This window comes from Tarenaya hassleriana, unplaced genomic scaffold, assembly GCF_000463585.1.
Source record: "Tarenaya hassleriana unplaced genomic scaffold, ASM46358v1 Cleome54, whole genome shotgun sequence".
Lineage (NCBI taxonomy): Eukaryota > Viridiplantae > Streptophyta > Magnoliopsida > Brassicales > Cleomaceae > Tarenaya > Tarenaya hassleriana.
This window is the reverse complement of record NW_010968045.1, coordinates 182,807-195,990: the sequence shown is the minus strand read 5'-3', so window position 1 is coordinate 195,990 and position 13,184 is coordinate 182,807. Positions and strand designations below refer to the sequence as shown.

At 35.5% G+C, this 13,184-nt stretch overlaps 3 protein-coding genes across 6 annotated transcripts in view; 1 reads left to right on the top strand and 2 right to left on the bottom strand.

Moving 5' to 3' along the window:
• Positions 1-2,336, top strand: part of LOC104798502 (phosphoribulokinase, chloroplastic) — a 3,034-nt gene extending 698 nt beyond the window's left edge. Inside the window, exons 2-6 of the mRNA XM_010520626.2 lie at positions 1-313; positions 1,165-1,249; positions 1,388-1,472; positions 1,606-1,850; positions 1,929-2,336. The exon at positions 1-313 is cut by the window's left edge and continues 22 nt beyond it. Coding sequence (XP_010518928.1) covers positions 1-313; positions 1,165-1,249; positions 1,388-1,472; positions 1,606-1,850; positions 1,929-2,180 — 980 coding nt within the window. The 3' untranslated portion in view covers positions 2,181-2,336. The remainder of the gene's footprint in view (positions 314-1,164; positions 1,250-1,387; positions 1,473-1,605; positions 1,851-1,928) is intronic.
• A 123-nt stretch (positions 2,337-2,459) lies between these two features.
• Positions 2,460-4,092, bottom strand: LOC104798501 (protein BASIC PENTACYSTEINE7-like). Of its 4 annotated transcripts, XM_019200716.1 has the most exons (3): positions 3,950-4,084; positions 3,028-3,405; positions 2,460-2,943 (listed from the first exon to the last, which is right to left on the bottom strand). In XM_019200716.1, exons 2-3 carry the CDS (start codon positions 3,353-3,355, stop codon positions 2,687-2,689), a joined length of 585 nt encoding a protein of 194 aa, XP_019056261.1. In that variant the 5' UTR covers positions 3,356-3,405; positions 3,950-4,084; the 3' UTR covers positions 2,460-2,686. The 4 variants fall into 4 exon arrangements, with proteins under 4 accessions (XP_019056261.1, XP_019056258.1, XP_019056260.1 ...); XM_019200713.1 differs by having other exon boundaries at positions 2,460-3,405; positions 3,950-4,092; XM_019200715.1 differs by having other exon boundaries at positions 2,460-3,363; positions 3,950-4,092.
• A 2,098-nt stretch (positions 4,093-6,190) lies between these two features.
• Positions 6,191-9,017, bottom strand: LOC104798500 (plastidal glycolate/glycerate translocator 1, chloroplastic). Its single transcript, XM_010520623.2, has 8 exons — positions 8,644-9,017; positions 8,228-8,543; positions 7,598-7,859; positions 7,389-7,504; positions 7,189-7,298; positions 6,911-7,088; positions 6,688-6,817; positions 6,191-6,556 (listed from the first exon to the last, which is right to left on the bottom strand). The coding sequence occupies exons 1-8, from the start codon at positions 8,938-8,940 to the stop codon at positions 6,406-6,408; spliced, it is 1,560 nt and encodes a 519-aa protein (XP_010518925.1). The 5' UTR covers positions 8,941-9,017; the 3' UTR covers positions 6,191-6,405.
• Positions 9,018-13,184: the final 4,167 nt, after the last annotated feature.

Here is a 13,184-nt window from a genome sequence, read left to right as displayed (position 1 = left end):
CCTCCGTCTTCGGCGGCGCCGCGGAGCCGCCGAAAGGCGGGAACCCGGACTCGAACACGCTCATCTCCGACATGACCACCGTCATCTGTCTCGACGACTACCACTCCCTGGACCGGACCGGTCGGAAGGAGAAGGGAGTGACGGCGCTCGACCCACGCGCCAACGACTTCGACCTCATGTACGAGCAAGTCAAGGCCTTGAAGAGTGGCGTCGCCGTCGATAAGCCGATCTACAACCACGTCACCGGTCTTCTTGATCCGCCGGAGCTCACTAAGCCACCGAAGATCCTCGTCATCGAGGGTCTCCACCCAATGTAAGTTCAATTTTTTTTGTGCACCCTTTACTCATAAATTCAATCTGTTACAGAATTCTGGTCGGAATCTGATGACCCTCTACTCAGAATTTGAGTTTGTATCGGAATTCGGCAACCTTTTTTTTTTTTTTTGTTATAAGGACTAAACCCAAAAAACAAAAATGTTCTCTCCCTCTCTCTCTCAGTAACTAACTCAGTTTCGTCTGTCTTAGAACATTACTGGGTTAGAATTCTGGTCGGAATTCGATGACCCTTTACTCAGAATCTGAGTTTTTGTGGGAATCCGGCAACTTTTTTTGATGTTTTAACGATTAAAACAAAAAAGATTCAGTTTTTTTCCTCTCTCAGGACAGCCTCGTATTCGAATTCAAGACGAGAATTCGATGAGTTTTGAGTTTGAATCGGAGTTCAGTAACTTTTGGGTGTTAAGAATATTGGGTTACAGAGATTCAAGATACGGAGATTTCGAGATCGTTCTTGTCTTGGATTGGTTTTGGAAGAGTTCTAAATTTGGATCCGAATCCGAAACCGCTTATGAAACGGATCTGGTTTTTCCGGTCTGCATGTTGTTTTATTTTTTAATTTTCTCAATATAATATATTTTCAATCGACCAAAAAATCTTGGAATCATCTCTTTTATGATTATCAATTTTCCGGGTCCTATGAATTTCACACAATATGGATTCTATAAAGAATCATCAAATACCACATTCTTTTCGGGGTCACAAAGATATAATAAGTCTAAACCCATAATTAAAGTTTTTATATATTAACCAAAAATGTAATTTTTATTTTATTTTATTTTCTCAATACATATGTGATATGTGATATGTGTATGAACTATAATGAAGGTTTGATGAAAGAGTAAGGGACCTCTTGGACTTCAGCATCTACTTAGACATCAGCAATGAGGTTAAGTTCGCATGGAAAATACAGGTGATGTTCCCTTCTTCTTCTTCTTCCAACGGTCGGTCCATTCATCTCTCGTATAATCCATAGTTTGATACATACGCTTAGAATCGTATATGATCCTAACATTGTTCCTTGTTTTTTAAATGAATGATCATATAATAGAGGGACATGGCTGAAAGAGGTCACAGCCTAGAGAGCATCAAAGCCAGTATCGAAGCTCGCAAGCCCGACTTCGACGCCTATATCGGTAAAAACCCTATCCCGAAAGACAGATCCCCGATACCCTTTTTCTTGACGATCCCGGATTTCTGTATACAGTCAAGGAATGTATCTAACAACGATCACGGTTTGATGATCATATCTATGGTGTATGCGAGCAGATCCGCAGAAGCAGTACGCAGACGCGGTGATAGAGGTGCTACCGACTCAGCTGATTCCCGACGATAACGAGGGGAAAGTGCTGAGAGTGAGGCTGATAATGAAGGAGGGAGTGAAGAATTTCAGCCCGGTTTACCTGTTTGACGAAGGATCCACCATCAACTGGATACCCTGCGGCCGCAAACTCACCTGCTCCTACCCCGGGATCAAGTTCTCGTACGGTCCCGACACTTACTTCGACCACGAGGTTAGTTACGTTTCCAAACCCTAATTCATGTATTCATTAGCAAGATATGAACGAATTCGTGTATTTATTTGGATTTAGGTATCGGTTTTGGAAATGGACGGGCAATTCGACAGACTGGACGAGCTGATATACGTCGAGAGCCATCTGAGCAACCTCTCGTCCAAATTCTACGGAGAGGTCACCCAACAGATGCTGAAACACGCCGACTTCCCCGGCAGCAACAATGGCACCGGCCTCTTTCAGACCATCGTCGGCCTAAAGATCAGAGACCTCTACGAGCAGATCGTCGCCGCCAAGGCCTCCGCCCCCGTCGAAGCCGCCAAGGCCTGAAATTACGTATCTGCCCCTTCTCCCCCCTCCCTCCACTGTGGGCGGGCAAGAACAGTCTCTGTGTTGTGATCTTTTTCTGTAATGTAGAGAATGGATAGTTTGGAGAGAAAATAACAGTTGGTGAAATCCATGATCAAAAAAGCTCTTTCCTTTTCAGACAGAATCTCAAACTCGAACCTGATCCTGCAATGGCGCTGAGAGATCCTTGTGGGTTAAGGCAAAACCCTAGCCATTACAGATTGGAAACCACAGGTTAAAACAGTAATAACAGTTGTTGAATCCATCAAAAGCTCTTTCCTTTCAGACAAAGAATCTCAAACTCAGTACAGAAAGAACTCAACTACTGAATCTCAGGTCATTACGATTGAAAAGACGCTGGAAAGTTTTATGTACAGAGAGAGAGAGAGAGGCAAAACCCTAGCCATTACAGATTGAAAACCAGAGGTTAAACAGTAACAGGGCAAGAAGTAAAAATACAATACAAAGGTTGGAGCTTTTTTACTTATTTACTTGATGGTGACGAACTTGTTGGTTCCATGTCTGGCCCAATGGTTCTTGAGATCAACTGGGCGAGACAGGTCATGGCCCTCCCCTGCTAGCCTCAGCAATAGCTTCACATACGCTCCATTGCTCATTTTCCTGCCAGCAAGGCGGGACCTGGGTCTCGTGCTGCTCATCGGGAGAGGATAGACCGATATTCCGATCGTGCAGCACGAGGACTGCCACCCGCCTAAACCCCATTTGTAGCAAACCCTCGGGATGCCTGTACAAGAACAAACCGGGTAAGGGACCTCTGAAAAATCGAAGCTCGAGACATCGACATTGATCTCCGGGGTTTTCTTCTCACGTTTCACTTCCGGAACACTCGATGTTTTCTTCGGCTTCTTGGGCATTGCAGAAGGGTTCTTCCTCGGCGTCTTGGGCTTCAGTGCCTTGGATGGAGACTTCTGTGTTGCAGACTTCTCTTTCACCGGTTTTGCGTGTTTGGTATCATTTCTGGTATCCCGAACAGGAGGAGAGACTACGAAACTTTCCGCCGCGGTATTTACATGAGTTAGCTGAGAAAGATCGATGCCTACAGTCCTCGGGATGGGGATATCGCTTCCGGCCATGCCTGCACCTTCTCGGGTGTGTGCTTCAGGTCCCAAGCGGTTTTGATGCGGATATGAACTCATATTGATTGCTAGTTCCAGAAATCGAGCACCCAAGAAACACAGTACATGATCTTCTGCCACATGTGGGTTCATCAAACAAATCCGGAAACATATACATATATACACACACATATATATGCGCTTACATATCGTCTCAAGCAAATTAACGTCTAATATTCAAGAAATGGCGAATGAAAATCATATAATTCAATTCTGAATTTGGTTATCTAGTGGCTCCAACTGAGAACTAACACACATTCAAACACTAACAAGAATCTGCATAAACATTACACACATACATACATACACATCTAACTTGAATACACGAGAAGAAAATCTCGAGAAAATGATCGATTTTTTCCTGAATCATTTGTATCAAAACAGGAAACAGAGAACGACCCATGAAAGAATCATCAAAACCCATCAGAGAATTACGTCCAAACATCGAATTTGCGTGAAACAATCCATAATTAGCAACAATCAATCATGCAAAAAACGATACTTTTCTAGGGTTTTCGAAAGAAACAAACCCAGAAAACAGAGTTAAAGCAAACAAAAACATCAATCTTTTCCAGAACCGAAAAAGAAAAAGGAAGGAAAGACGAGAGATCTCACCAGAAGTTATGATCACTTCTACCGAAACCGAGACCTCACCGCTTCGCTCTCCGCCCTCCGTCGTCTTACGGCATTCCCTTTTCCTTCTTTTTCCCGGGTGTTTTTTTTTTTAAATTTCTAGGGTTCCTCAAGATTTCCCTCGAATTCCATATGCCAAAATAACATTTTTCTACACGAATTTTTAATTTGACAAATGTCTACATTCAATTAACAAATTTCCCAAATACCTACACGAATTATCCAATTTTAGTGTAATTAACTACACAATCCGAAATTATCAATTAATTGTTGACGTGGAAAGCCACGTGGCGGCTCACGTGGCATACCACGTGAGATTTTTTTCCATATCAGCGCGAATTAAAAAAAATAAAAATAAAAATTTTCCTAAAAATAAAAAATAAAAAATACATATATAAATATATATATGTATTTATATATTTGTATATATATAAATTTAAATTTCGTATAGATTTTAAAAAGTATATATTGTATAAATTGGAATTTTATACAAATATATATATATATACAAATATATTTATATATACACATATACATATATGTAAATATATTTGTATGTATGTATATATATATGTATATATATTTGTATATATATATATGTTTATATTTGTATTTGTATATATATATGAATATACACATATATATTTATATATTTGTATGTATATAAATTTAATTTTTTTATAAAATTTAAAAATATATATATACATACATACAAATATATTTATATTTTTTATTTTATTTTTTTAATTCGCACTGACATGACAAAAAATCTCACGTGGCATGCCACGTGAGCCGTCACATGGCCTTCCACGTCAGCAATTAATTGATAATTTCAGATTGTGTAGTTAATTACACTAAAATTGGATAATTCGTATAGGTATTTGGAAAATTTGTTAACTGAGTATAGACATTTGTCAAATTAAAAATTCGTGTAGAAAAATGTCACATTTTGATAAATTCGTGTAGGAAAATGTCATTTTCCCATTCCGTATTGATATCCTGTTCGTACTGTTGATCCACACGATGTTTGGAGCGTGTACTTCACTTTCTTATTACCCCATCACTATGACAATTATTACGGGTGTCAAAACGATCCCGTCTCGCGAGCGGACTTGTGGCTCGCCAGAAAACGAACGATTTGAGTCGTAATTTTTCAACTCGTTAAAAAACGAGTCTAACGAGTCAGAGCTCATTGAACACGTGTTCAATAAGCTTGGCTCGACGAGCTGGCGAGCTGCCCACGAGTTGGTATTTTTTTTAAAATAAATTAAATTTATATAAAAAAACTATAATATAATTTTATATTAATTGTTTTATATTATTTATATGATATTATAAATATACTAATTATTATGACGGTGATAATTGAAAATATTAAATAATATTGGTATTTTATTAAATTTTTATGTATTTATTTAAATTTATAATTATATTTAAAATAAATATAAATAAAAAATATTATATATCATTGGCTCAACGAGTCGGCTCGTTCAGATCGGAAAACTGGCGAGCGATTTGAGACGATGTTTTTCTGGCTCGTTAGAAAACGAGCCTAACGAGTTGAGCCCAAAACGATCCGAACCCAAAATGAACCGAGTTGGCTCGTTTGACACCCCTAACAATTACCATTACTCAAGGAATCGAATCGTATTAAATAAAATATATATATATATATATATATATTTGTTGTATTCAAACCATTCAAAATTATTAAACGTTATTATTTTAAGAAATCGAATTTTTTAAAATCGAACCAAATTTTAAAAAATTTTAAAAATCAAATATTTTTTTAAAAGATCTTATTTTTTTAATAAAAATTAAAACGAACCAAATATAATATAATAATTAATTGATATATATTTTTATAAAAAACTCCTAATACTAACAATAATAATATACTTTTATTTATATATATATATACATACACGTTAGATATCAATATACGCTCTAAATAAATATAACTGTTAGGCAAAAAATCATAATTTAATGGGCCCATAAATCTAACTACAACATAAATAAAAAATAATAATCAATCTTGACTGACCATCCATTTAATTTCGTAAGAATTATTATTATTATATATCTATTATTTTTGTTTATATTTTAAGGCGTTTTTCAAAATTTTAACGACAGCTACAATATAAATCTGTCAAATTGAATAAATTAATGGGCTTAGAAAGTGTGCCCTTATCAGCCTTTTATTTTAGCCCAAAAATATTAGAATATAAAATGTAATACCTTATTTAAAAACAAATTTTTTCTCATAAAACATTTATACAAATTCACAAAATTTACATATTATATCAAACAGCTGAAGAATTTGCCATCATCATCATCAGTTCATTCATCGAAACCAAATGCCTTTCACTTGTAGCAACTCACCAGTTCCCGACACCACGATCCCACCCACCAATGGCAGTTCGCCACGTCATCATTCTTCATCCGACGATCGACAGTAAGCTCTGCCGAACGGCGGGAACCGAGCATAACAGTGATCCAAAGATTCCAGTCAGAGCATAAGCAATGGCACAGAAGGGAAGAGCTTCTGGCTCCTTAGCCGACAAAGCTGCTGTTCCAAGTCCATGAGCACTGCAAAAAGGACACCCAGACAAAATCTGTCTTAAAAGCTTCGATCTTTATCTCAATAGTTCATCAATGATCACATCTTTCACAGATTACCCGACATCTCGGGTGGTGCGGGTCAAGAGAAGTAGTGTTACCTCGAAGCAGTTGCGATACCTCGAGCAATTGGATCACGTAGACGAAGTGCATCTAGAACTGCCTGTACAAAGTTTGCTCCGATCAGACCAGTCACTACAACTACCGCAGCTGTGAGAGACGAATTCGCGCCTGAAACCCGGAAAAGGAAAATCTTTAGTTCTTCGGCTTTATTAGTTTACTTGAAAGCTGAAGGGTACAAAAGGGAAGGAGAATAATGTATACCTTCAAAGAGAGAGACTATGCTGAGAGCTAATGCAACAGTGATGCACCGTGGAAGGATCGAGACCGTTAAAGAAGGTTCCAACCCCACTAGACGTCCAACGATAGCAGTTGAGTACAATGAGAATACAGTGGAGACAATTACTGATGTGAAGATCTCGGCGGCATGCCTCTTCACGAGCTGAAGATCATGACAAATCATTAGTTTGAGCGATCTGCCAGTGCATTTGAGGTGACATTCAGAGAACAGAGAACCAAAAAGACGAGGAATTTTTAGGCACCTTTCTTTGTTTGAACATGGAGAAAGCGAAAGAGAGAATAACAGATCCAAGAAAACCCATTAAAATGTCACCAGCGCCCGGATCGGATGCCGCTTTGGTAAGATAGTTTCCTGTCTCCATGAAAGTAAAAAGGTGCTTACTTTCCGGTTTGTACCGATAATGGGTATTCTATATTTGTTCGGTTTCAACGTGTGATATACCTAGAACAGGATCAAGTCCGGACCCAGAAGCATATCCGAAAGCCAGAGCAGCAAGAACAGCAGATAATGCACAACAGATTATCGGATGGAAAACTTTCTTCACACCAGAAGGAAGCCTGGGAAAAGAAAACAAAAAATACGAAAAAAAATGAAGCTTTTTATGACCCAAAGAGACTACAAATTTTGAAGCGAAAAATGTCAGTGCCGACCTTGAACCGACCATGTAGCCTAGAACGGTAGCTGCGAGAAGGAAAGGAAGACATGTTCGAGCACTCGTCCCTAGCACGGTTGGATAAAACAGAGCACTAGCAAACGATATGATGAAGATTCCACTCCAACACCATAGTTCCAGTGCCGAAAATGGAGAAGGCTTTGCCATAGGCTCAGCCTCTGTCATCTGGGTATTCACCATTTTCCTCACCGCAATAGCTGTAAACCCGGCCACACAAAGAGATGCCAACCACCCACCGGCTGCACACCATGATCAACGCAAACATCAACTAAAGCAAACCCGGACTCGAAAGATAACTAGCAAAAGAAACTAGATTAACATCAGATTGAGCAAATAATGAGGAAACGGGCAAAGTTTGTGTAATGAGATAAGGCTCTTAGAAACGGATATCATGAATTCCATCTCCAACCCCAACAGTTTCTCCTGCTTTTTTCTTCTGTATTACTTAAGACTCCAAGTCTTTCGCTTAAAAAGATTGAAACTTGTCTTGCCCCAACAAAAAAAACACACTTTTCTTAAACCTAGCAAAAAAAACACTTTCGTTTTGTACCTTCTTATGTACGGATCACATTCATAAAAAAAAAGAATCACAAGTAAAAGTCTATACCTACAATGTAGCAAATCTTGACCCCAGAAGCAGCCGGGATGTCCCTAACAGAGAGAGGAAGAACGACCAGAGATGGCACGTAGAACAGTGGAAGCCATCTCTGGATGAACAGAAACGCAGGCTCGAAGAAATTCATCAAACTCGTAGCTGCAGCAGGAACAACAGTATCGAGGATCATCAGGACAGAGAAAATACAGAACATCCCAAACAAAGCGCTCGGGAACTTGATCGCTGCAGCGACAAAGGCCTGTTTCAAGAACTTGTCGGTTGCAAGTATGATCCCCAGTGAGACCAGCAAGTGCATTACCGCAAACACCTGGAGTGCATCATAAGAAAGCAACGCAAGTTGGAAATTTTCGAAGGGGCAGAGTTCATTGAGAAGATCCACAAACACAGGAAATATCCGTGTCGCTTACGTTTTGAGAGATCGTTGGGGGATTTCCGATCTCTGCACCACCCGTAGCTTGAGCCAAGAGGCTTCTCCCGAAGCTGGGCTGTTCATCACCCATTTGTAAGAACCTCGTACTGTGTCCGGAAATTCTGCTGGGCACCCTCGATGTGCTGAACTTCGATAGAATCAACTTATGGGTTCCATTAAAATCTAAACTACTACCATATCTCGAATCGAGACGGATATTCGAACGCCAATGGCGGTTCCTGGTGGCGCTAAGAGCCAACGGGGAGAAAAATTGAGTGGCTAGAGGAGTAGCCATGGAAGCAGAAACGAAGTGGCTGTGGTGCTGCCAGAATATCCATGAAAGCTTCCTTCATCGCTTTGATTTGTGATGGAAATTGGAGCATGGATTTGTATGGACGACAGAGAATGATCTATCAGCAAGGTAAAGAGATAAGACTTCTGTCGTTACCGGAATTTTGCCGGGTTAGGTTTTACCGTTAAAAATGATTTTTTTTAAAAAAATATATATTTTTTTATTATTTCAAAATAATATTTTGTTTAACTACACACTTTTATAATATGATATCCACAACAGAAATCCACACCAAACTGCTGCATAAACAGTAATATCCCACGAGGCATTTATGATTATGACAATATTACGGAAAAACAAAATATTAAAAAATATAATTACCAAAAAATCTGACTATTGGGCCTAAGCTTGAGTTATGGGCTTTTATGGGCTTTGGTAAAATATATTGTAAGGTTATTGGGCCTGACGAAATATAAAACAGAATTTAAGAGCCCAACTTCATGGATTGCATCCTTGTCACCAATCCTACGCGCAGCTGCAGCGCGTGGAGCGCGTGACATAAAAAACGAAAGGTTATAACCCAGCGGACTTTGTGATATTCCGCCCATATATTTTTTCGTGCCAGAAAAAGCGCGTGGAGACTGTTTTAAAGCCAAATATATTTTGGCATTTAAAAATAACTGTTCGTATTGCGTATTGCAATCACCCAATTTTAAAAAATTATATTAGTGCAAAAAAAATATAAATTACATATTGTAAGTCATATAAATTTTAGTGGACGTTTTTAATCGCTTTAAATGAATGTATTTCTAATCCAAAATAAATAAATAACATAATTAAATTAGGCTAATAATTATATTGGTTAAAAAAACTTTTTCAAAAAAAAGAGATGCATTTATGTGGTCAATAAATTTTTCGATAATTTAAAATGTGAGATTTTGACAAATAGAGAGTTAAAGATATCTCCCTCTTAGTATTAGTGTAATATACCAATATATATATATTAATAAAGGAGTTTAAAGGATTGTGGTGAAGCCACCTAAGCATCCTATATGACATTTTTTTTCCATTAATATCCATATATATTATTTACTCATTTTCTAAATAATTCTTTCTTACATTGAATCTATATATATTAATAAAGGAGTTTAAAGGATTGTGGTGAAGCCACCTAAGCATCCTATATGACATTTTTTTTCCATTAATATCCATATATATTATTTACTCATTTTCTAAATAATTCTTTCTTACATTGAAATAATTTTATATTAAAATATATTTTCTCTTTAACAAATAATAATTCAAACATTATATTAATAAAATTTTATAATAAAAAGTTTATAAAATATTTGTGATTTATAAATTAATAAAATTTCCTTTCCAATATCGCTTTTATTTAACAAAATTTTTTATTTCAAACAATATATTACATTATACATTATAATAGAAACTAATAAAAAGGTAATTAAAAAAATAAAAGCCCTAATTAAATGATAAATTTTATGGTGCATTTAAAAGAAACAAATAAACGCTCGCTCTGAAGGGTTGGTGAAGTGATTTAATGCTAAAGGAATAAAAGCCACGTCCAAAAAATTAACACGGTAAATAGATACCACGTTTCAAGGTCCATTGAAAAGTCATGGTTAATGATGATATAAATAAATAAATAAAAAACAATTAATAATTCGTCTGAAAGATTGAATATGCGCCGTTTTATTTCCACTTAGTGGATTAAGAAATTAAAGCAAATAACGTGCCAAAAAATTTATTGATCCACTAATGACCACTGTTGATATTTAGATCTCATTTCGTGATGTTTGCGCATTTGTATTCTGATTAGCTTGCACGTTCATCTTGTAATTTTCTCGGCCTCTGGATTCTCCAGTTTGCTGGGAACGCAGCGAGGGGCAACTGGTACTTAGCCATTCGTAATGACGAGGAATTGGGAAAACTGCTACAAGGGTAACCGTTGAAAGTGGAGGAGTTCTCCTTCCCAAGAAGACTGGTGGTTGCGCCTCTGCTTCTTCTTCTGATTTTGAGAAGAAGTCGCCTGCAGAGAATCTTCTAAGAAGACCCAAAAGATTAGAGAGAGAAAATTGTTGTTTGTTTTGGCAGATTAATTCTCTAATGGAGGGTTGTGAGAACAAGGAGAGAAACGACACCATGATAGAAACGGAGAGGTTTCTCATACTCTGTGTTTCTCATAAGGAGAAAAATCGTGAGAAAATGGAGAGGTTTGATAAGAAAAAGCAAGTTGATATAAGAAGCTGGAAAGGATTGATGGTATCAGAGAAAATAACATCAAACAAAGACATGATTTCAAGCAACAAATAACTTCAAGAAGTAGAAGATGGCTACATGTAAGACGACGATAAGTAACAAAGTAAAAAAAAAGAGGAAGAGAGAGAAAAACAATAAGCGGTGCGATAGCTTTTTTTATCCGAGGTTATCATTCATACTCTATTTAAAGGTAATGTGCTCTATGGTAGGAATTATCTAATTGCTAGATTCGATATTTGTTTCACTGTTGGAGACAAAACTCTAATCCGATTCTTGGAATCTCAACCGTGAAAATGGCTTTGATGATTAAGATCTTGTGAAAAAAAGAGCATGAATGTAACAAAGCTTACGATAGATATTTGGCATTACTTTTCATGGTTTCAATTTTTTCATGAAAATTTTCTTTTTCTTATTGGATGTAAGAGATATTGAAAAGAACGTAAATTATACCATTCTTAATAGATTTATATTGTTGAATAAATTTTTTTTTAAAAAAAATTTTAATTGGTGTAATGTTTTTTTCTTTTATGTGAAAAGTCATGTTTTGTGTATATGGTGTGTGTATATATATATATATATTGGATAATTGATATTACTATGAGAATTAATTTGAAAGAAAAATTAATCAGTTACACTTTAATTTTTTCCACCTTTGCTTATCAAGAAAAATACAAATTATAACTTTTAAATATATTTTATCTAAAGAATAAAAGATAATAAAACGATATAAACATATATATCACTCTACGCTAGAAATGCTTGTGATGCATATTAATACACTAGAAATGCCTCCGCAATCTACTATGTGGCTATATATGTTCTCATCAATTGCCTCTACCACGATATCGCTGTGACATTTCTTGAAATTTTTAATTTCCACTCAATCTATATTGTTTTCTTCTTGAAGCATCTATATAACATGATCCATGTTCAAAAGTTTTTAAATTTAGATAAATTTTGTAAATTTACAGAGATTTTGTTATATTTTTAAAGAAATAAAAAAAGTATGTGGAAAAATAATAAAATTAAACAAAAAAAATAAGAAAAATCAAAGATATAAAACTCAACCCTAATTAGACAAAAATTCAAAAATAAGCAAAAAAAAAAAAAAGACAAAAGAGAGAGATTTGTCAATGTTTTCTATTTTGAGACTCGAAATATAAAATGTGGTTTTCAAATTTTTTTCCACATACTTCCAGAGATATATATGTGAAATATATATGTTAGTGCATTAGAAAATAATTAGTGAATTGTTCTCTTAATAGGAGTATTATCATATTACATCTAAGTTATTTGTGTTAGTATTATACCAATTGATACTGCATATTATTTTTCTTTTATTTTGTCTATTTCTGTACATATGAGGACAACGAAGAATAATATATCATCATTGTTATTGTGATCATTAAAAAATTTCAAAATAAGTATATAATTTAATTATTTTTAAAACCAAAGATAATGATAATATTTAATAATATCATTTTTACTATTATCTTATAATTAAACCAATTTTTTAATAAAAATAAATAAAATAATTAAAAAATAAGTATACATTTACATATTATTGATATCGATTTCATACATCATTTGTATAATAATTTTCATATTTTAGTACTTCTTTACTCTTTTATTAGTTATATGATCTTAATAATTTAATTTTATAAATATACATTTTCTAAATAAAAAAATAATGAATAATTTTTTTTGGGATTCTTGGCTGAGTGTGACAAAGGGATGACATGTTTATAAATCTATACCTTTTTTTTATCCTTTGAAAACTATACCTTTTTATAAATTTTTGACAAAACTACCCTTACTTTATTGTATAATTTTAATATTGCCATTTAGCGTCCCAAAAAATGTGCAGTATAAAAAACAGATTTTTTTGGAAACTGTGTAATACGAGAGAACTGTTTTTCATCCGGGAGAGTCTGTTTTTATTCGGAAGAACTGTTTTTTGTCCGGCA